At 41.3% G+C, this 24,201-nt stretch overlaps 2 protein-coding genes across 8 annotated transcripts in view; both read right to left on the reverse strand.

Moving 5' to 3' along the window:
* The window catches only part of CARNMT1 (carnosine N-methyltransferase 1), a 143,080-nt gene extending 134,443 nt beyond the window's left edge, over positions 1-8,637 (reverse strand). The window contains exon 1 of one of the 3 annotated variants that reach the window (XM_033926790.1): positions 8,189-8,637. In XM_033926790.1, the coding sequence (XP_033782681.1) occupies positions 8,189-8,436 (248 nt within the window). In that variant the 5' untranslated portion in view covers positions 8,437-8,637. The other 2 variants (XM_033926799.1, XM_033926781.1) reach the window with 2 other exon arrangements.
* Positions 8,638-14,565: 5,928 nt separating this feature from the next.
* Positions 14,566-24,201, reverse strand: part of NMRK1 (nicotinamide riboside kinase 1) — a 42,190-nt gene continuing 32,554 nt past the window's right edge. For 4 of the 5 annotated variants that reach the window (XM_033926827.1, XM_033926833.1, XM_033926809.1 and 1 more), the window contains 2 exons: positions 16,364-16,447; positions 14,952-15,004 (listed from right to left, as the gene is read on the reverse strand). In XM_033926827.1, coding sequence (XP_033782718.1) covers positions 14,985-15,004; positions 16,364-16,447 — 104 coding nt within the window. In that variant the 3' untranslated portion in view covers positions 14,952-14,984. Of the gene's footprint in view, positions 15,005-16,363; positions 16,448-24,201 lie in introns of all 5 variants that reach the window. The other variant, XM_033926803.1, reaches the window with a different exon arrangement.

A 24,201-nucleotide genomic window follows, 5' to 3' on the forward strand; every position in this document is an offset into this window, starting at 1 on the left:
TGTGACCGAGTTTAAAGAAGCGTGGGATGAACACAGAGGATCTAGAATCAGAAAATAATATTAAATATTGAACTAAGGGCAGTACTGGGCAGACTTGCACGGTCTGTGTCTATGTATGGCCACTTGGTGGGGGGATGGGCTGGGGAGGGCTTCAGTGGCTTGGAGGGTGTAGATGGGCTGGAGTAGGTTTTAACGGAGATTTCGGCAGTTGGAACCCAAGCACATTACCGGGTAGAGCTTTAGATTCTTGCCCAGAAATAGCTAAGAAAAAAAATTAAAAATTTAAATTGAATCAGGTTGGACAGACTGGATGGACCATTCGGGTCTTTATCTGCTGTCATCTACTATGTTACTATGAGTACAGATCTTCTCCAGCCTCTTCTCCAGCCTGTCTAAAAAAAACTTTCCTAGGTTTATTTTCTAGTGACCCTTCCCCTTCTGAAGAACCAAAAGAGGGTTTAAAAGCTACCTCCCTTTTCACTAAATTTTCAGACTCTTTATCTATTTTGGATTTCTTCTTCCACGTGTAATTTCTACCATTAGCATAATCTTATTCAAATTGATCGAACTTCGTCTTAATCTCTACCATTTGATTATAAAATTCCTCAGCTGAAATTGTGGTCTTAACTTGCTAAGTCAATTTCTCAATGTCTTTCTTAATTTTATCTTTTTCCACATTCATTTTTTGAATTGTTAGAACAATGGTCTAAAGAACATTTGTTCAAGATGTGCTATAACAAATCTTTACAATCTCAGAACAATTTAGGCTCAAAATTGACCCATAATCCTCATGGAATAAATTAATGTTGGCAATAATCTCTAAGGGTTGCCCCATGTAAATCAATTTCTTTCCATTGTTCATTTGAGGATGTCATCCCATGGTGTTATCCCAGTGTGGTACATTTAATCAAATCTGAGATCAGTTCAAAAGCAAAACTTAATTCTGATTGCTAGGAATAAGCTGCTATCCTTCAAAACAATTGTGTCACAGCAATATATACACAAAGCACAGTTACTTACTTTAACAGGTGTTATCCAGGGACAACTGGCAGATATTCTCACATATGAGTGACATCATCCACGGAGCCCCGATGTGGACAGCTTCACAAGCAACCTTGAAGAACTTCAGAAAGTTTGCTATTGCTGCACCGCACATACGCAAGTGCCTTCCCACCTGACATAATGTGCGCTTCTCCTCAGTTCAGAAAACTAGCTAAGAAGCCAACAAGGGGAGGTAGGTGGGTCCCTGCTGTGCCTGGATAACACCTGTTAGGGTAAGTAACTGTGCTTTATCCCAGGACAAGCAGGCAACATATTCTCACATTTGGGTGACCTCCAAACTAACCAGAATGGGATGGTGGGAGTGTTGGTGTTTAGGAGAATAAATTTTGTAATACCGTTTGGCCAAAATGGCTATCCCGTCTGGAAAAAGAATCCAGACAGTAATGTGAAGTGAATGTATAAACCAGGGATCTCAAAGTACCTCCTTGAGGGCCGCAATCCAGTCGGGTTTTCAGGATTTCCCCAATGAATATGCATTGAAAGCAGTGCATGCATATAGATCTCATGCATATTCATTGGGGAAATCTTGAAAACCCGACTGGATTGCGGACCTCAAGGAGGGACTTTGAGACCCCTGGTATAAACCGAGGACCAAGTGGCAGCACTGCAGATTTCCTCGATAGGTGTAGATCTAAGGAATGCTACTAAAGCTGCCATAGCTCTAATTTTGTTGGCTGTAAGTCAGCCCCATAGGTGCAGACCAGCCTGAGCATAGCAAAATGAGATACAAGCAGCCAATCAGTTGGAGATTGTTCTTTTGGAAACAGGATGCCCCAACTTGTTTGGATCAAAGGAGACAAAGGGTTGAGGAGAAGATCTATGTGACTTACTCCTTTGCAAATAGAAGGCCAAAGCACGCTAGTAGTCCAGAGTATGAAGAGCTGATTCTCCATGATGAAAATGAGGTTTGGGAAAAAAACACTGGAAGCACAATTGATTGAACTGAGGAGACGCAAGCCCTACGTTGGGCAGGAAGGCACTCGCAAACTTTCTGAAGTTCTTCAAGCAAGATTGCTTGTGAAGCTGTCTGCATCAGGGCTCTGTGGATGATGTCACCCATATGTGAGAATATGCTGCCTGCTTGTCCTTGGATAACAGAAGGATTGGAGTCAAAATAAATCCAAAATATGCACAAAACCTTCCAGTAGATCAATTGCTAATATCAGCCAAGGACTGCTGTTTTGCCTAGCCTCCACCACCTTAGCCTCCTCAAACCAGCTGAGTTACTGACTGCCTATAGAGGAGCAGAGAAAAGATACATCAAGTTCTAAAATTAGCCTCCCCCCCAAAAAAAAAAGGTCCTATGCATTTCTATGGATGTAGTAGTTCCGTATCCTGCAGCAGATATAAAGATAAAGTGAAACACCCAGTGAATCCAGAGGATCTCTTCATTTCCTGTGGGGTCTCACGATCCTGTTAGACCTATACCTTTTGTTCTCCTCTTAGGATTTGGCTGATGTTAACAGTTATCATTTAGCTATGTTATTTTCTTAATTTTTTATTTCATATGTCTTATATTCTCTTAAGTAACTTTGGAATCTTTGAATAATGAGAATACAAGTTTTGTTTCATGCTTCTCTTTTGCTTTGGATATTATTATATGGCTTGATAAGTATATTTTTAAAATGAATAAATAAATAAAATTAATACATGACTGGGCCATCCCATGTCAACTGGTCTACGCCTCCACACTTGGCCATCTCAGAAGTTGATGAAAATTTATTGGAAGTACAATAGGACATGCATTGAATATGTGCAGTCTTAGAGCAGGATCTCAACTTCTTCCAAAGTTAGGGGACTTGTTATTGGGGCTACTTTTTTCGTTCCTTGGAAGATAGTGAAAAAATGTAAACTTTTGGGTCAGGTTGTGGAAAGGATTTGCTCAACCAAGTTAAGTCATACTTCTAGTACAACTTTTTGTGCTAAATCCAAATATACCACTCCAAATATATGCATGCTTTGGTGTATCACTGGTAGACCATAAAAGTTGATGAAAAAGTTTGCTGTGGAATGCATAAGCAACTATTTGACACAACATAGCTCCTAAATAGAAAGCACAATAGGGATCAGATTTTCAGAACTGGAAGAGATTAAAGCCAGTTACTGTCCCAATAAATGTTTAGATACACTGTGCTTTTCTTTTATGAGATAAATCTTTATTAATAATATTTTATGCAAATTTTACCTATATATTTAATGTCATATGACAAACATCCTCCAATCTCTTTCTTTCTTGCACCATTTGAAAGAGCAATTTTTTTGGCTACAAATCTCACTGAGCACATTTTTGACCTGCTATTTCTAATAGCTTAAAATAGGCCTGAAAATACACCAAGGTTTCAACCTGCATTTAATGTAAAAATATGTTGGAAATGTAGACATGCACTGGAATGATGAGAGAAACTTTGAATTGGAAATTTGTTGCTTTCTAATAACTGTAAATTTTTATTAGGATGTCAAAGAACAGTATGGTGAGGAAAGAGTAACAATTTCAAAGACAAATCATGCTTTATAATCACTTCAAATGCTGCTCATCATGCAGGTAGCCTGAGTACAATGCCTTGAATTTGTTGTCAATACTGGGCAACACAGTTCATGAATAGCTATATTGACTTCCTGTTGAGGTTGTCATTGGAACTTCAAGAAAATACACACAATAATCTGCATCATGAGCAAGAGTGGAAAAATTTGCAATAAGAACTTGAAATGTTAAATTTGAATCATATTAGTTTGACTATATTAACTTGTAAACTAAAGCACATTGACATCTAACAAGTTGGTCAGTTAGGTTTTGGATCATGGCTACTATGTCAGAAGCCCAACAAGCTTAGCTGCACCATACAATTTCACACCTCTAGTTCATTTGCATTGTATGTATTGCGTGTAAATAAAGCATGCATTTGAGACATAACTTCTGGCCAAAGCAATGACAGGTTAAATATGAAACAGAATGGCTTTTTAGAAAAAAAGACACTTTCAAGTGATATAAAAAAAAACAACCAAAATTGGATGATTACAGTTGAGATATTTGCACCCAAAAAACAGCCAAAATTTGTATAAAGCACTAATATCATTTCTTTGTTTCATTATATCTTTGCTTTCAATTGGCTGCAAAGCCTCTTAATGCAAATCCTATGTGCATGTCGTGCGCCATGACTGCTAGTTCAGTTATGACTTGAATAGAAATACAGCTCAGGAGCAATGAGTAGTCAAAGTGGGCATTAAAGGATCCTTTTACGAAGGTTCGCTAGCTGATTTAGTGCATGCTAAATGCTAACGCACCCATTATATTCTATGGATGCGTTAGCATTTAGCACGTGCTAATATTTAGCATGCGCTAAATCGGCTAGCACACCTTAGAAAAAGAGGGGGTAAATTTATTTTATAAAACTTTTTGCCTACTTTGCTGGCTCATAAAAGGGGAGGTAAACTAATGTTATATTCCAAACTTTGCACATGAAGTTAGTGCAGGGGTTGTATTAATCTGCAAAATTTCAATTCTTTTGGAGGATTTGTTGAGCTGTAGAAGATAGACAAATCTGCCATTTTGTGTTATACAGAGCACAATACTTCAAGAGTGACCTACATTTGATAGCCTCTAGGTTTCAGCCAATAGATATACAACTGAAAATATCTACCTGGTTTCATTTAAGGCTATAGGAACATCCACACAAACTTTTATTCAATTTGGAGAAGGTCAAGTGCGGATGATTTTCAATACTGGACCACTTGACATGGAATAATCCATATACAAACACACCTATACCAGATCACACATAAAATAAAAATACACACCAACAAAAAATACAGGACCAAGTGAGGTTCTGTCCCTGGCGAATAAAGATGCCAAAATATCCAGCCTCAGATTTTATTTGATCTACAGGTTAAGGTTTTTCCCTCCCTCCTCCCTCAGTCTTGTCTCTCTTTTCTCCTTTCCTGTGAGTTTGGAACTACTCCCTCACCTTGCTACTCCCTCAGCATGGCGGGCTGCCTTCAGCCAGCCCCTAGGTCTTCCCTCCAGGAAACTGCATCAGAGGCAGGACATGGCAGAGAAAAGGACCCGGAGGCTGGCCAAAGGCAGCCTGTCACACTGCTGTTGCTGCCACCAGTGAGCAACAAACCTTACAGAACCAGAGGGGGAATGAGAGAGGTGAGGAGGTAATGCCGGACCCACAGAAGGGGAACTGCCAAAGTAAGTTGGCTCACAGTGCCACTAAAATCGTTATGGTTTATGTAGACTTGTTATACCGCCTTTGCTAACTCATCAAAGCGGTTTCCATATTAAAACAGCAAAAAAAAAAGGAAAGGAAAGGAACTACTAAATTATCAAAAGGACAAGATGACGTTCATACAGAATCAAGTAGTGCAAAGAAACTCCACTTAAAGGTAGCCGAGAGTCTGCTCAAATGGAAGAAAAGGCCTCAGGTTTTATCGGCAGAGCTCAAGCGCAAACCACCACCTCCACATCATTGGATAAAAAACTTCCATATAGTGACAACTCCTGTAGAGGTCAATTATTTTTAACCTCAACAGCAAGTTGTCACTCTATGGAAGTTTTTTTAGCCAATGATGTGGAGGTGGTGGTTTGAGCTTGAGCCCTGCCGATAAAACCTGAGGCTTTTTCTTCCATTTGAGCAGACTCTCAGCTACCTTTAAGTGGAGTTTTTTAATACTACTTTATTTATATTTCCCTACTTCACCTTTTGCAATATTGTATTCATACAGAATCATACATACATAGCAGTTACAAAAAAATAGGGAAACAGAGGTTTTCGAGGACAGGGAGAACTGGAGAGGTAGGGATGGGGGGTAAACAGAGGAAAAGGTACCCTAGGTGGTGAAAAGGCTTGTTGAAACAGCCATGATTTCAACGTAGCTTTAAATCTTTAAAATTAGAGTTCTTTTATAGTAAATAAGGGCAGGGTATTCCATAGAAATGGAGTGACAAAAAAAGAAAGCCCTATTATCTGGTGGACTCAAGGTGTGCATTTATGTTGCTATAGGTTCACGACATTCTTTTCTTTCACTCTTTAATAAGATGTAATTCACATCTTTACAATTTGTTTTCAGAATCAGCACACTCATCATCATATTCTATCTTGTTACAAAATAATCATCATCATCATGTTATTAGACACTTTCATCACACGTGATTGTTTTAATTATGTTAACTAACATCATCTTATTCTCTTTTATATTGGTTTGTCACTGTTTTATTTGAATGCCTCTTGATTAATCATTATTGTAGCACATTTAGGGCCAGATTCTGCAAATGGCACCGTTATCGGGTGGCACCTCCAAGCACAGTGCCATTCATGTGTCAATCATACAATGGCACCATTTGCAGAATTGCAGCTACATAAACTTAGGTGTGGGAAATGTAGGCCAGGGTTTTAAATGTCTACATTTCCGGTGCCTACCTTTCAAGAGAATCACTTCTAAGGAGGCGCCCCATAGACAGAACGACGCTGGTTTTGAAGACACCCTTAGGTGCCTCCATTTTTTATGACTTTTTAATTGGGTTTTAATCTGCACAATCAATTACAACTGTGCCGATTGGCCAATTAAAAAATTTAAGTTCAGCGCCATTAGGATGCCTAATGCTGCCTAACTTACACCATCATTATTAGAATCTGGCCCCTATTGCCTTACTTATGTTGAATGTTTGCACATCAATAATTTACCTTCAGTACCTTTATTTTTTTTAAACCAGCATGTTCACTTAATTATATTTACTATATGGAATTTATATTGTCCATTGTGTTACATGTTTCATATTATCTCATGCATCGATTTTCACACAAGTATGTCAAATTTTTAAGCAATTGGCTTTCTTATATTTCATGTACATTCAGGTATGTAACACTGCTCAAGTCCAGTGTTATTTTGTTTATAATTTTGTGTGTATATTATTTCTTTATATTATATTTATGTCCCTTTTGTTTTAATCTTTTGTAAATAACAGTAGACCCATAACGCAGGAAAACACACCAAAAACAGTCCATGTAGGGTCGTTTCTTCATGAATCTGTTTTATTCCAATAAACATTGCATACACACAGTATACACATACAGCAGAATACAGATTCCAGCACTAATAGGTAGGTGTGCAAGTGCATATCCACTCACAGAGAGGCTGGAAAGAATTCAATGAGCTATGTTCTGCCCACTTTTCCACCTAATAAGTTGTGAGCCTGTGTGTGAATGAAGTGGGGAATTCTGTAAGCATATAGTTTCTGAATTATATGTTTATGGCATTCAGGGCTCCTTTTACGAAGCCGCGTTAGGGGTTTAATGCGTGTAATAGCACACGCTAATTTGCTAACCGCTACCGCCTCCTCTTGAGCAGGCGGTAGTTTTTTGGCTAGCGCGGGGGTTAGCCCGCGCTAAAAAGGTGCGTGTGATAAAGCCGCTAACGCAGCTTCATAAAAGGAGCCCTCAGTCATACTTCCATTTCCAAACAATAGAGTGACAGGGGAAACACTTTGCAACTGCATCTCCTCTACCCAGCCTTTCACACTTCTTAACCTCTGACAACCAAATGAAGGTTACAGTCATAAGCTACATGAAACAGCCTTAATCTTTTGAGCTTGTTAGTTTGTTTAGAAATCTAGAAAATCAAGTACCTTGTTAAATATTTTTGTCAAACTAAGCTAATACACTTGTGCCTGGCTTTTGAGAACTACACTTGATGCAATGTTTATATATAAAGTGCAATGTTTATTTAAAAAAACAAAAAAAAAACCCGCATGTCTTTTAAAGTAAAAGCATAGGCTTTACAGTTTTAAGATGAAACTCAGATACAATTTACTCTTTATGCATTTTTTATGGAAAAATCTTTTGCCCATATCACATGAGCTTTCCAGAGCTAAGCGTCATATAAATTTAATCGAAAAGTATGAACTTAATCCAAATGAAAGATGTTACCTATAAGGTTTTCTGGTTGCTGCTGCTGCTGCTACTACTGTTTTTGTTACCCTTTTATGTCCATATGGCATGTTGACTACCATAGAGAATCTAGACGATTTGAGGGATGTCACGTCAAAAAATAAAAAATCCTGATCCAGGCCAAAGCAGCAAGATTAAACATCCCGATAAAAGATAAATTCAAAGACAAGCCACGTTACCCGTAGTAGTTAAAGGCATTGATGATCTTCCAGAAATGCTCGTTCTCCAGCCGCTCCTCCTCCCGCGGGCTCAGTCGCTGCCTATAGAGGGGGCGTTCCACCTCCTCGTGCTCCCAGCACTGGCCATTGGAGCTGCAGCCGGGGCTGGGGGGGCTCCCGCCGTCGCTACTTTTCCGCCTCCTCCCCAGCCCAGCCTCCATTTGCGGCGCTGCCGCCGTCTTCCGGGACAAAGCGCACGCGGCGGCCATGTCTGGAACCCCGGACAGAGTACGTCACCAACCGCCAAAGAGGCCTCCCCCCACCCCTGCCTTTAACAAATACAATAAAAGCCTCCCGACACTCTTTCACCAATTCTTTCGCCGGCCTTCTGACCGCTACTACCGGCGCGTAGATGTGAGGTCATCGCCAGGCGACGGAGGAGGAGCCCACGCAGACGCACGCTCTGAACTTGTTTGAAGAGACAGCGTACGCAGAAACCCAGAACCTCTTACTTAAATAATATTGTTGCAGGCATTAACACAAACACATTGGCATCAGAGGAGGAGAAATTAAAAAATATATATATATTTTTTTCTCTTGTACTGAGTATAATATAAAAACATCCAAGGTGAATATTTCTCAACTTATTCTAGTAAATAAATTAAAACACTTTTTTTTCTAACCTTGTGTGGACATTTTATTTGCAATGATGTTCCAAGTTTTCCTTTTATCCTTGTCTGTTCTACTAGTTCTCTTTATATGGGCTGCTGACCGTTAGTCATTTATCCTCCCCCTTTTCCTCTCACTGCATCTATGACATATTGATCGTTCCCTTTTAGCTTTTACCTCTTTTTCTTTTCTGCCTTTGTCCCCTCGGATTTCACCCACTTTCTCAACATCCTGTCTTCCATCTCTTTTTTTTTAAATTAATTTATTTATTTATTTTTTTACTTTTCACCTTTTTCTCTCTCAGTCGATAGCTCTCCCATTTCCTATCTCATTCTGTTTTCAGCCTCCTGTTCCTTCTGTCATCAGTTTCTTATTACCACAGTTCTATCATGCACTCTTCATTCCCCCTCTCACTCATCTCCTTGACAATAGAGAATGACACGGTGAAAAAATTGGTCCCCGTCACCGCCCCGTCCCCGTCTCACCATCCCTGTCACCGCCCCGTCCCCGTCTCACCATCCCCGTCACCGCCCCGTCCCCGTCTCACCATCCTCTTCACCGCCCCGTCACCGCCACTGCCACCCCATTCACCGCCCCGTCACCGCCACTGCAATCCCATTCACTTTTCTTTATTTACGTATAAAGGAAACATTCTTTAAAACTTTAAAACTTAGTTAAATATTAGTTAATAACTATACAAAAACAAAACACGCAGAGAAAAAATTAATTAATATAAATTCTCAAAACTGACACATTTTGATCACTAAATTTAAAATAGTTATTTTTCATACAGTTTTTCAATCACTAATCTTCCACCACCCCTGGGGCTAGCAATGCAAAAACAAACACGACATGTACTTTAAATGCTTACAATGTTAGCCTATATGGTAAGTAGACGCGGCCGCTGTACCTAATCGCGGCAAAGATCTCCCTGCCGTGATTAGCATAGTGACCGCGGCTACGGCTGCAAGTCTCCCCTCCCCCCAGCGATCACGGCAGGAGGGCACCCAACCCCTCCTGTAGACCCCCCCAACGGCCCTCCCGACAATCGCAGCAGAAGGGTACCCAACCCCTCCTGCCGGTCCTCCCAATGGCCTCCCCTAAGATCGCCGGCAGGAGGGTACCCAACCCCTCCTGCTGGACCCCCCCCCCAACGAACCCTCCCACCCCGGAACCCCCTTAGTCTTACTTTCCAAGTTGGACCGGACGGCTCCTCACACGTATGGCCAGCAGGCTTGCCTCCGTCCAAATGAGGCGGGTCCGCCCCTACCCTGCCCAACCCACAGGATCCTAGGGCCTGATTGGTCTAGGCACCTAAAGCCACTCCCGCTATAGGAGGGGCCTTAGGTGCTTGGGCCAATCAGGCCCTAGGATCCTGTGGGTTAGGCAGGGGAGGGGAGGGGCGGGCCCGCCTCATTTGGACGGAGGCAGGCCTGCTGGCCAGACGAGCGAGGAGCTGTCCGGTCCAACTTGGAAAGTAAGACTAAGGGTGGTGTTTCGGGATGGCGGGGTTTGTTGGGGGAGGGACCGGCAGGAGGGGTTGGGCATCCTCCTATTGGCGATATAGGGGGCCGTTGGGGGTGCCGGCAGGAGGGGTTGGGCACCCTCCTACCAGTGAGGGCGATCGTCGGGGGGGGGGGGCGGTGAAAACACAGGTAAATAGCGGTTCCTAGAAGGGGGGACATTGGCCTGCGGGGACAAATCTATTCACCGTTTTTGCGGTCGGTGAAAGGATTTGTCCCCGCGTCTGTGGCGATTTGCTAATGAGGTCACCATAACCCGCAGCCAAACCGCAGCCATGCAGCGGTTCGCTGCGGGGATCGCTCCCCGTGTCATTCTCTACTTGACAACTCCCCATGGGCGACTTCTTATGTTCTTATGTTTCTCCGACATGGTTCCACCATTCCTAGCATCTCCATTGAACCATCTCCCTCAGTCCTCACTTGTATCCCAGAATTCCTTCCTCTACCCCCCACACCCGACATCTGCCAATCCCTTCCCTTTCTCCTGGAGCATCTCACTGTCCCTTCCTCTTCTCCCTCCCCTTGATCTAGAATCTCATAGTAACATACTCTCTTTTACAAAACCGTAGAACGATTTTTAGTGCCAGCTGTAGCGATAACAGCTCTGTCGCTCCTAGGAATTCTAGGAACGTCAGAGCTGTTACCGCTGCAGCCGGCGCTAAAAACTGCATTATGGTTTTGTAAAAGGGGGATAATTAATGACAGCAGATAAAGATCTGCATGGTCCATCTATTCTGTCCAACGGTCACAACCATAATCAAGGCAATATTGAACCAACAATCTAGTAATTATTCATTTTACTTACTAGGTTCCTCTATAAGATACCTCACACTCATAAACAAAAGGCAAAACCTGTATTTGGATGATGTGAATGTGGTATAAAATACACATACTTACTCCTGATCTGTTTTACCATATGCAGGACACAGACCATAGAAGTCCAGCTGACATCAGACATATTGCTCTAGTGCTGGACTTGACGTCAAAGCTAACGCCATCCCGTTCCGCTCTGTCTTGCCATATAAGAACATAAGAATTGCCATACTAGGATAGACCAAAGGTCCATTAAGCCCAGTATCCTGTATCCAACAGTGGCCAACCCAGGTCCCAACTACCTAGCTAGATCCCATGTAGTAAAAAGATTTTATGCTGCTTATCCTAGGAATATGCAGTGGTTTTCCCCAAGTCATTGCAATAATGGCCTATGCACTTCTCTTTTAGGAAAGTAGTCAAACCTTTTTTTAAACCGTGCAAAGCTAATTTCACCACATTCTCCAGCAATGAATTCCATGTTGTGTGAAGAAATATTTTCTCCAGTTTGTTTTAAATCTACTACTTAGTAGCTTCATCACATGCTCCCTAGTCCTAGTACATTTAGAAAGAGTAAACAAGTGATTCACATCAACTCTTTCAAGTTTAATAATAATTTGATTAATCGCTTAATCTAAATTCTAAGCGATGTACATAATAATAAAATTACAAAATAAGGGGAATAATACTACACTACACTCAGTATTTTAGAGACCTCTATCATATTACCCCTGAGCTGTCTCTTCTCCAAGCGGAAGAGCCCTAGCCACTTTAGCCTTTTAACATTTTCATTACCCTTCTCTGTACCTTTTCTAATTCTCTATATTTTTTTTTTTAGATATAGCGACAAGAATTACACACAGTATTTGAGGTGCAGCCATACCATAAAGCGATACATGGGCATTCTAATATTTTCATCCCTTTCCTGATAATTCCTAACATTCTACTTGTTTCCTTAGCTGCTGCTGCACATTGAGCCGGGGGTTCCAATGTATCCTCAATGATGACACCTAGATCCTTTTCCTAACATGGAACCCTGCATCACATAGCTACAGTTCGGGTTCCTCTTTCCCACATGTATCACTTTGCACTTGCTCACATTAATCCCATTTTACTAAGGTGCGCTAAATATACACGCATGCTAACCGCTAATGTGTCCATAGACCAACTTGCATGCATTAGCCTTTAGTGTGCGCTAAAATGCTTAGCGCACCTTTGTAAAAGGAGTCCTAAATGTCATCTGCCATTTTGATGCCCAGTCTCACAAGGTTCTCTTGCAATTTTTCACAATCCTTTTGCGATTTAACAACTTCGTGTCATCAGCAAATTTAAACCCTCTTTTACTAAGCCATGGTAGAAGTTTCTACCCCTGCCCAGGTCCCTATGAGCACCAGAGCAGTATCAGAGCATTTAGACATGGGGGAAGCCACTACTTGCCCTACATCGGTAGCAAAGAATGTTGCTACTTTTTGGAGTTTGCCAGGTACTGGTGACTTGGATTAGCCATCGTGAGGACGGGCTACTGGGCTAGATGGACCTACTGGGTATTGGTCTGATCATTTGGAAAATCCGGACCCCTAGACCCATCCCCAGGCCTGCCCAGTTCCACCCATCCTCACTCCATCATGCCCCAGTTCTAGGCCCGCCCCCAGCTGCCTGCTCTTATTGGGCAAGACATCTGCGGATACATGCGTGTGATGTCATCACATAGCATCCATGCATGTGTGGATGCCCTCCTGCCCGACGCAATGTGGAGGAAAGCTTTTCAAAACCTGGACAAAGGAGGACATGTCTGGGGAAATCTGGTTATCTAGTAACCCTAGTCTGACCTAGTAAGGTTATTCTAATGATTACTGCTTTTCTTCTCCTGTGATGGTACTGGCAGTGGTCTGGTCCCCATGTAGTTTTCACCAGGAATCAGTTTAGCAGCTGAATGGATGCTGTTACAATTTCCATATTTCTCTTACCCTGGGCATTGGCTGGGCTAATTATTTATGAGCAGTGGCATCTCTAGAAGAAATATTCGGAGTGGCAACAGGAGATAAGCTAGGTATAGAGGAAGGCAAGCCAAAGTGACATTTCCAGACATCATGCCCTTCACATCACACACCCCTCTCGCAACCCTCTTAAAAATTGGCAATATAAGACACCATGAACTTCTATGCATAAAGAAACCCTCCCCCTCCAGCTAGTTTCAGCTACCAGGTAAAAAACCATGATAGTATCATTCAACAAATTCTTTTGTGTAGAGTGAAAACATAGTAACATAACATAGTAAACGAAAGCAGATAAAGACCTGAATAGTCCATCCAGTCTGCCCAACCATACATGCTCTATAAATTAATCATTTAATTTAAACGGTCCTTTTTCTTAGATATTTCTGGGCCAGAAACCCGGAGCCTTGGGCAAATTTTTGTGGCTAAGCCTCCCTCAGTATAGCAGTGCTCTTATTTTCTCCCTCCCCTACTCTGTAAGCCCAGCAGTGCAACTTACTTCCTGACTTGTAGCTGCCATCAGTCCAGACTCCATGCCACTGATGGCTCTGCTGATCCTACCTATCAGGGACAAAAGTTATGTCAGGAGGAGGTGGAACTTGCAGACTCTGAGCCATCAAAAGCACAGACTGAGGCTTTGTACCTTCCCCCCCTCCTCCCCCCCACGAAGCTGCCAAACTGGAGGAACTTCAAAAGGGAAGAAAGAAAGATGCTGTTATGAAGTGAGCCTTATGTTCATGGTTACTTTTACATATGGGTCTCCTGCTAAGCTAGCAGCTGCCTTTTTTACCCATAGATAAAAGTTCAGTGATACAGCAGAGGGAAGGCTTCAGTGAGGATGGCTACGAAACAGCCCATTCAAAGCGCTGCCGCCGCTGCTGTTTTTGGAGGCCTCAGAGCAGAGGTATGTCAGTCTCACAGTGGGAGGGTCAGTGGGGTTCTGCTGCATAGGGGAATTGGAGGGAGGGATAGAAAGGTGCTGCAGAGGAAAAGCCCGGTCCCAGCAGGGAAGACTGCTGCTACTGTTTTTGGAGGCCTCGGAGTGGAGGTATGTCAGGTCTCACTGGGGTGGTGGGTCGCTGAACTGACAAATCTGATTTTGTCAGCAAATTGGGCAGCACTAGTGTCAGGGATGGAGTCGGGGAGTGTCAGGGACATTTGGGAGGGGCTCCGGGGGGGGGGGGGTCGATCTTAACTAGAGCTTATATTTGGGGTAGGGCTTATATTAGGAGCATCTTTAAAAATCATGCTAGGGCTTATTTTCAGGATAGGTTTTATTTTCGGGGACATAAGAGTAGTTATCAAAATTAAGGCATCATACAACAGATATGCTGAACATAAATACTTGATTTTTCAACAAATGTAGACAAATTGACACAGTCATTAAAAGGAGCAGGAATAATATTATTTCAATTGGACTTTATTTAGGTCCTGTGACTGGATCTACAAATAGTTATGTAGCTGTAATATCATAATTTTCAGTAGCTATACAGTTTCTTTTAAATGTGCAATAACTTTCTAAATGACAAAATATAAACATTGTCATGGTTAATATATACCCATATGCTTGATGGTGTACAGTATATGTAATTGCTACTAGAGAATGACACAGTGACAAAATTCATCACCGTTCCCGATATCTAACTGGAGTTTTAAAATCATGCTGACCATGGTGTTTAAGTACTGGAGGTCTTCAATCATAATAATAAAGTTCAGTTTTATGGTGGATAAAGCTAGACTGCTTTGCTGAAGTTCAATGGGATAACTCTTTCAATTCCAGTAGGAAGAATCAGACCTTCTTACTATTATTAAGGCAGACCATTATGCACTGATCTCAGATCCTGAAAAACACAAGGAATAAATGAAGAGTACAGTTTCAAAGCTCTTACAAAAGCTGTTAAGCGTTTCTTGCTTGGTGCTGGAAACTATTTTTATTCTCTCTTCTCAAAAGATGTCACACCCCAAGAATTAAAAACACCTCTATCACTCAGATTGAATAATTCTGACTGAATTGCCCTGCTTCAGAAGTCTGATTTTCAAAACATTTGAGAAAGGCGGTACATGCAAACAGCGTCTTCTGGTGTATTTTCTGATCATTTTTACTTCTGTTTCATTTTCACAAAGATACAGAAAAAATTTAGAGGGTTAAAAAAAACCCAATTAAACATAAACTTGTCACAGTCAGACAACAACTCAGTGGAGAATACCAGCTGGCCTTTGACCTAGGAGGTTGTATGTGTTTACCTAAAAGAGTTGCCTTTCTCTTCAGCAATTATTAAGTCTTAAGACAGTGGCTCCCAAATTTGGTCTTGGAGGAACTCCAGCCAGTCAGGTTTTCAGGCTATCTACTATGAATATTCATGAGAAAGATCTACATATGACAGAGGCAGTGTATGCAAATCTCTCTCATGGACATTCATTGTGGATATCCTAAAAATCTGAATGGCTGGGGTGCCTCTAGAACCAGGTTTGGAAACCACCGTCTTAAAGGCACAAGCCCATGGTGTTCCTCTCCAAATTAGTGTTAATTGCCAGATAATAGGAGGCTAGAGAAGCATAGAAACAAGAGTCCGGAAAAGGTCAAGCCAGATCAACACCGCAGAATCAGAATAGTGCAGACCTGACAGGCAGAATCAAAGTATCAAGTATTGGTTGAGGCTTGCACTAGAGATTACAAAGTGGAAAGCAAACAAAGGTTGGCAGCTGAAGACAGCAAATTCAGGGAACCAAATCGATGCAATTTGTGTCTTAAGGGTGCGATTTCTTATGGATTAAAAAGGTGGGAGCAAAAGATAATAGAAAGCAGCTCCCAAATCACTTTCCTTGACAAAGATATAGGGCTCCTTTTACTAATGTGCTAATCTTTAGCGTGTGTTAAAAACGTTAGCGCACCTTAGTAAAAGGAGCCCATAGTTTTCTTTTGGTTTACCAAACTTTGTGATTCTTCATTTCTTGCTTTTGTAATCTTTGTCAAAACGTTTCTCCTATGTTTTCAATCAGTATAAGGCAACACAACACAATTCTTTTAGGTAAAGCTTAAATATACAAAATTTGTACATCTTTTGAAGCATCTCATTATTTTCCCCTCTCATATTAATTCAGGCAGCTTTGACCCCAGTGCTTGATCCCCTCTTATGTGGAAGATGAATATTGGGCAACAATGTAGGAATCGAGCCTGATATGAACAGTGTGAGACTTACCCTTCAACTTTTCAAGTTCCCTTTTTATATCGTCATAGACCTGAGATAAAATATCTTCCTCTGCTGTTGTTCCATCCAAATAAACTGAAAAGATAAGGGGGAGGGGAGGATATCACTTTTATTTAGGGGTTGGTTTACTTAAGTTTAACTCATTTATTGGGAAGCACAAAACAATGCATAGACCAGTGTATTGCAACTGTGTGCAGCGAGAGGCACATCCTGTAAGCAGTCAGCCAGCGCCTCTCCTCCTCTCTGTCCCCCCTCCCCCCCAGGTGTGGTAATTTCAAGGTTAGCAAGCTCATTGCGTCTGTGCATGCCTAGAAGCCCTGCAGATGCGGCCCCGAGTTTAGTATTCTGGGCAGTGCAGGATTAATTCGTCAACGGCCCCTAGGCACACAAGTCCATTGGGCCCCCTGCCACTCCCCACCATGCTCCGCCCCTGTTTATTTATCCATTTTCTTATTTACTTCTTTATTTCCACTTTATTTCTTCTATTTTAAAATTCAGAAACAAACAACAAAGATTACCATACCAGTGCCAGTGTACAGTTTTTCTTCTATGCAACCTCCAAACATCTCTGAACAAATCCCCCCTTCCTTCCTAAAGGAAGAGATCTTCAGCTGGCAGGGCTTTGGGAAGCCCACCAATTTACATTTTGCATTTGGGTAGGAGGCATGGGACATAGTGGGCAGAAAATTTAGTGCCCGTCATTTTATTGGACTAATACATTTCTCAATTAGCTTTCAGAAGTTAAAAACTTAAAAACTGCTGTTACAGTATCCCTGTCCTGACCTGAGGAAAGGCGTTATGGTCTCTGAATTAATAAAAAATGTATTAAAATTAGTCCAATAAACAGGATCACCTTATTTCCATTTTCTATTAATAAATTATTAATTAGTCTAATTACACATAGAGAAGTTGGAGGTATTTATTGTTATTATTTATTTATTTACAAATTTATATACCCTTCAGGGGAGGGTGGGAGGGAGGGTGTGTTTTTGTTCCCTAATGGAAGAGTTGGATGGGAATGCAGGTTCATTTTTCTGTATTATTATTGAGTGATTATAAGTGCTTATAATGATTATTATTATATGTATGTATATTGTTTTGCACTTTTGTTGGCTTTGAAAAATTAATAAAGATTAATTTAAAAAATTAAATTAATTAATATACCGCATAAAAACTATGCAGTTTACAAAATTACATGCATACATATTAAAAATACTAAAACATGTTTCACCAGAACAAACACAATAAAATATTAATTAACAGTGTCATTATTAAAACCTTTCTTCAAATTCATCCTACAAGATTGAAAGACAAAATCCCATAAAAACATTTACAGGACGGTAAGGCTTAAACAGCAAATAGCATTAGCACATGAAGGCATTAACAAATAATTGTGTTTTCAATATTTTCTTAAAGTTCAGTCTCCCATCACAGAATCGCAGAATACTAGGCAGCACATTCCAAAGCTTGGCACCTGCTACAGACAGCATTTTTGCCTCAATCTTAACATAAGAGACTAACATCTAACCCTCCAAATTCAACTTCATACCATTTTCAGATCTCAAACATTTTCTGTGTTGATAGATTTCAAAAAACTCCTTTAGTGCCCTTGGGGAAACGTGATATAAGATTTGCTGTATGATTGAGAGAATCTTAAACTGTACTCTCTGCTGCAAAGGTAACCAGTGCAGTTGTTTCAACACTGGGGTAGAGAATAAAATGGGGACGGGTACCCATGGGATGGGAACAGAGCCTGCAAACATGGGAAAAGGACAGGGATAAGGACAGAGCCCGTGGGAATGGAGAGGAGATGGGGATAGGGACAGAGCCCATAGGGACGGGGACAGAGTTTGCGGGGATGGGGACAAACTTTGTCTATGTGCCATTTCTAAAAAATTGAGTCTAGTTTCAACATATAAAAACTTAACACATCTTAGATATTTGGCAACTGAATTCAATGATTAAAAAAACTGCAGAAGCTGCTTTTGGATTTCAGTGAACTACTGTTAAATTACATAATTTGTGTCTTGTCTGCCATCTGCAATGTCCTTCCAATGCTCAAGCGTCTTATGGTTACTGCAACAGATTCATCCATCGTTGCTGGCATCAAGGAACATTTCTAATATTTAATAGACAGGCCAGGATTCTCAAAAAAATGTGTTAAAAAGCAACAGTCTGCTAACGCAGCCATTTTGACAGTGAATTGAAAAAAGAGAGACATTCTCAAAAGATTGCACTCAGATGAGGTCGGCAGACAGCAGCGAAGATTCACTAAATTTGCATGTGCCCATCACTGGTGGTAGCGATGGGCACATATGAAGAAAAAATGCGTTTAAACCCCACCCCCCAAAAGAAAACCACAAAAGAGGGGAGTTGCCCATTATCCCCTCTGTCAAAGTGACCCCCCTGCTATAGAACACCTCCCCTTGCCTCTGATGCCTCCCTCCCCCTTACCTCCACATAGATGCACCGAGGGACATGGATTCCCTCCTCCCAGCTGACCTGCGTCATTGAAAATGGGCCTTTCCCAAGGTGTCAGAAGCAAGGAGAGGTGATCTATGGCCGGGGTGGGGGCACTTGGTAGCGGGGAGAGTGGCATCTCTCCCGGAGCGGGGGGGGGGGGGGAGAAGTGCACGTGGCTGAGCAGTGGTAGGCATTTCTTGGCAGCGGGAAGAGTGGGCATCTTTCCCGCTGTGGGGGATGCATACAGCCCAGTGGCAGCAGGCATTTCTTGGCAGCAGGGAGAGTTGGCATCTTTCCCATTGTGAGGGGGGGGTGATGTTCGCTGCCATTATAGGGGAGGGGTGTAGTGATGCAGCGGGAGAAAGAATGGGCATCCCTCCCGCTGCAACACAACACAGGCTTTCTAGCAGTCTCTGATACTGACCGGCACCCCTGGACCAGTCGCTTATTTTTGTCGCCAAAAGCCAACACCGTTTTTAGAAAATGGCTCGGCATTTTTTTAAAATCCACCGGAGGGCTCATTTCAATGTTGAAGAGCCCATTTGCATGTCATTGTCGGAGACTGCTAGAAGGCTTGCTATTGACAGAGATAATCCGTTTTAATAATCCGCCACTAAAATGCATACAGGCTAAACTGTCGGTAAACAGTTTAACGACGGTGTTAAGTTTTGAGAATCTGGGCCTAATTTTCCTGTTCATCCACTACACAGTTTAGGTTCCTTCTACACCCAGTCAGAAAGACAAACCAATTACTTTCCCAGATGATGTAAAAACATAAGCAACTGAATCTTTGGGAAAGCTGTTCCAAAATCAGATAGAAATGGAAGGTTCTATTTGTGATTTATAAAGAGTTGTACAAAATATTGTTCATTTTTATACATCAATAAAAATATTTAAATATGTTTGAGGCTTATGCAAATGAGGACAGAGTCCATGGGGGTGGGGCAGGGATGGGGACAGAGCTCGTGGGGATGGAGATGGAGCCTGCGGGGACAGAAACAGAGCTTTTAGGAACGGGGCTGGGACAGGGACAAACTTTGTTCCTGTGTCATTCTCTAATCAGAGCTAATCAAAGGTTTTATGTATCAACTCCACAGCCCTGAGTTAAATCACACTCCACATGCTCAGATTCTAACATCCCTCTGAAGAAGGACCAGAGGGATGTGAGGAATTTATACACCTTTAAAATTTCACGACTATATGAGGATTTGTGGGCGAGATATCATCCTCATGGAAACCTAGTTGTGGGGTGTCGCAAGGTTCCCCTCTGTCGCCAATCTTGTTTAACATCTATATGACCTCATCTGCAGAGACTATATTCACTTACGCAGATGATATTTTTATTCTATTGGAAGTCAACCCTGACCTCAGCAACTTAGTCTCAGGTATAGATTGTTGCATTTCTAAACTTCAGATGTGGGCACTCTCCATTCAAATGCTTTGGGTTGGGCCTAGACTGGAAAAACTCCCTGCTGCTGTCACATTGAAAACAGGTATTTTGAGACCGATCCAAGATGGCTGCGGATGTCTGACTGCTATTGAATGCTCCTGAGTACCTCGCAGTCTTTTCTTCTTTAAACGACTTGGGAACTTAGGCGGATGCCGAAGAGATGGGGCAAAAGCACCGGTGGAGCCTCCCGATGCTTAGAAGCTCCTCTTTTGAAGATTGACGAGTTTCTCAGAAGATTGCAACTGGAATCCTCACCGTCGGGAAGTTGCTCGCTGAACACATTGCCGGAGAGTAACGCGGCAGCGTCTATTCCTGGGCTCGATGTCACTCTCAGCCCCGATACAAAAGTGCCTCCCACGCAACCCACACCACAGAGAGCCAGCTTACTGTGAGAAGAGAACACATCCGGAGAGGAAGTGCTCTCGATTCCTGAAGCTGAATTGTCGGTGAGCATGGCGTTGGAGACCTCCCGGTTCGAGTTTTCTCCCGGAGATGAAGCTTTGGCTGGAACATCACAAGTAGGAGCGATGAGAGTCATTTCTGAGGTAAAAACACCGGCTATACCTCCACTAACTATGCTAAGCTCTTCTTTTGAACCTATTAAACATCAGGAAATAACACTTGAAACTATTTGGGATTTAGTTGTGAATTTGGGGAAATCCTTTACTCCCCAAATAAAAGTTTTGGAAAAAGAAATGAATACTCATAAAGAAGAGATTAATGCCTTAAAAACTGATATTAAAAAAATAGAAAAAGAGATTACAACATTAAAACAAAATCAAGATTTAGTGGTCAAAGATAATATTTTATTGAGGAGAAAACTTGAAAATCATAATAGAATCAATAATCTACGGTTAATAAACTTTCCTAAGATTTCCTCAATATCTCCTAGAGAAATGATAAAACGATATTTTCTTGAGATTCTGCAAATCCCTGAGGCATCCCTGCCCCCGCTTACACGGGCATATTATCTGCCAACATTGCAGCAAAATCAAGAGACAGAAACAAATGAACAAAGACAAGCTTCAATAGATATATCTACATTGCTGGAAACTTCTGATCAAGAGTTAGTTACTCCTGCTACTCTGTTAATTACAATGGCACTATCCCCAGATAGAGATTGGCTGCTGAATATGTTCTTCAAGAATAGGAGGAAATAATTCCTGGGATCGAATATTCAAGTATTTCCTGATGTCTCAAAGGAAACTCAAAAAAGCTGTCATCAGTTTCTTTTGTTAAAACCTGGGGTGATCCAGATCGGAGGAATTTTTTTCCTCTGTTATCCTTGCAAATGCATAGTTAGATATAACTCATTCAAATATGTTTTTCTTGATCCGAGCCATTTGACATCATTTATTTCTCAAAAACGAGCAGAAAAGGAAGGAACTATAACAACAATCACTCATGAGTAAATTTTGGGTTCTTGGCTTAGCAGCAGACATTTAAGTTTTATTATAATTTTTATTCTTGAAATGTTGTTACTCTCTAATTCTTGGATCTGACAGTGGACTTGAATGCGATTAATTATTTGTAACTATACTATTTTTTAATTTAGTATGTTATCCTTGCTGTTTTGTTTAAGAACCATGCCTTAATTTCTTTAATTGGTTAATCACACTATCTGTACAAGATTAATATGCTTGGATGTTTATGGAAAATTGAATAAATATATATAAAGAAAAAAGAAAACAGGTATTTCACTACACATAGGGGTTCTTTTATCAAGCTGCGGTAGACGTTTAACGCACGTAATACCGCATGTTAAACCGCCTGCTGCGCTAGCTGCTAACGCCTGCATTGAGTAGGCGTTAGTTTTTTTAGCCGGCCTTAGGGGTTAGCGTGTGATGAAATGTCCGACGTGCTAACCCCGCTAGCACGGCTTGATAAAAGGACCCCATAGATTTCTCTTCTAGAATCCTAGATTCCTGGATTCATCACTTACATTTCATGATCTGATAAATTTTTTGGCCAAAAAGTTTTTTTTAGACTGCGTATGTTGAGAAAAGTTAGATCATTATTCCATCAAGAACATTATTTAGTGTTGGTACAGTCCATTGTGCTTGCCCAGTTGGATTATTGTAATTCTGTTTATATGGACATCAAGCAGGGTAGTCTAAAATGACTAGAGTTAATACAAAACACGGCAGCTAAACTCATTTTCGGGAAAAGAAATTACGACCATGTCTCTCCTTTGTTGAGAAAGCTTCACTGGCTCCCAGTTCGTTTTAGGATTCAGTTTAAGTGTGCATGTGTTATCTTTAAGTTTCTTTATGGAATATTTGACCCTTTAGTCCCCTTATATTGGAATACTTCTAGATCTTGCCATTCGAGGATTACACAGAAATATAAACTATCATTCCCCTCTCTTAGGGGAATTAAATCTGTTGGTAAGCTTAGCCAATCTTTCGTGTTCAAATTGGTAGAAACTTGGAACAGACTCCCTTACTCTGTTAGATTGATAGGTCAGCTACAACAATTTCGTAAAACTCTAAAAACTCTGCTGTTTACACAATATCTTAATGGCTTACCTACTGAAATGACGAATTGATAGCACCTTAACATTCTCTTTCTTATGTTTGCATTTTTTAATGTATTCTGGTCTTTAATTATCTGTGAACCGAGTTGAGCTCTGTGAGGAGATGACCCAGTATATAAACTGAAGACTAGACTAGAAAAACACAGCATACAATACATACAAATTGCCTTTGCCTATGGCAGCATGGTTTGAAATCTTTGTTCTACAACTGCAAAAGTAGAAAGAAGAATGCATGCCAAAAGTGGCATGGAATTGACACAGAATACCTACTTGCACCAAGTCTGTACAAGAAATTTCTGAGACCCAGCCAAGAAGCAGAGGCATGAGGGAAATCACTCTGTCTCATTTTTTACCATGCTGAGATGCTACTTCTCTCACCATTTATGGGCTCTGATCATTTGTGTGGAACTTAGAAAAATTTCCAGTGAAGAGCGGAGGTGGGGGGGGGGCAGGGTGATGGAAGGAGGCTAACTGACTAACAGGGGTTACATATTTTATGTAGTGTCCTGGTGGCATTTTAGTTTGAAGCAAAAGTAAACCTATTCAAGTGGAAAGGTTCTCCGAGGCAAATAAAAGGTGGTAATTTTTCATAAGGACAGCCCTGTGATAAGTCCCCAAAAAGATGTCTCTGTGCTGTTATTTAAGAAAAACAAAGGCGTACAGAATTAGCACCAACAATACACAAATGCCCACACACAAATTTATAGTGCATGGATCCTAATCAGCTTTCCAGAAAAAAGCCAAGTAGCCCAACCAATAGGAAGAAATCTGAGAGCATCATCCTCTGAACTGACTCAATCTGCTCTTTTTTTCTCAGCACCTACATGTATATGTGCATTAAACCCTACTGTATTTCCCCGAAAATACGGCAGTGTCTTATATTAATTTTGGGTCTAAAAAACGTATTAGGGCTTATTTTGGGGAGATGTCTTATTTTTTTTCATGTACAACAATCATCTCTCTCCTCCACCCCAATTCTTCCTCTCCCCCTCCCCATTTACAGCATCTTTCCTCCTCTCTCACCCATCCACTTGTGCAGCATCTTTCCATCCTTCCCTCCCTCCCATCCCACTGTGCAGCAGAACTCCACTGACCCTCCCACCATGAGACTGACTTACCTTTGTTCCAAGGCCTCCAAAAACAGCAGCGGAAGCAGTGCTCTGAACATGCTGCTTTGCGGCCTTCCCCACCGGGGCCTTCTCTCTGTCATATCACTGAACAGGGTTTATTTTTGAGGTAGGGCTTATATTAGGAGCATCTTTAAAAATCATGCTAAGATTTATTTTTGGGGAACATGGCACTTTCAGTCACTCAGTGGAGGAAATACAATATGTTTATATTGTTGAATGATATTAATCTACAAACAAATCTTTTCCAGAG

Source organism: Geotrypetes seraphini, chromosome 1 (assembly GCF_902459505.1).
Source record: "Geotrypetes seraphini chromosome 1, aGeoSer1.1, whole genome shotgun sequence".
NCBI classification, from domain to species: Eukaryota; Metazoa; Chordata; class Amphibia; order Gymnophiona; family Dermophiidae; genus Geotrypetes; species Geotrypetes seraphini.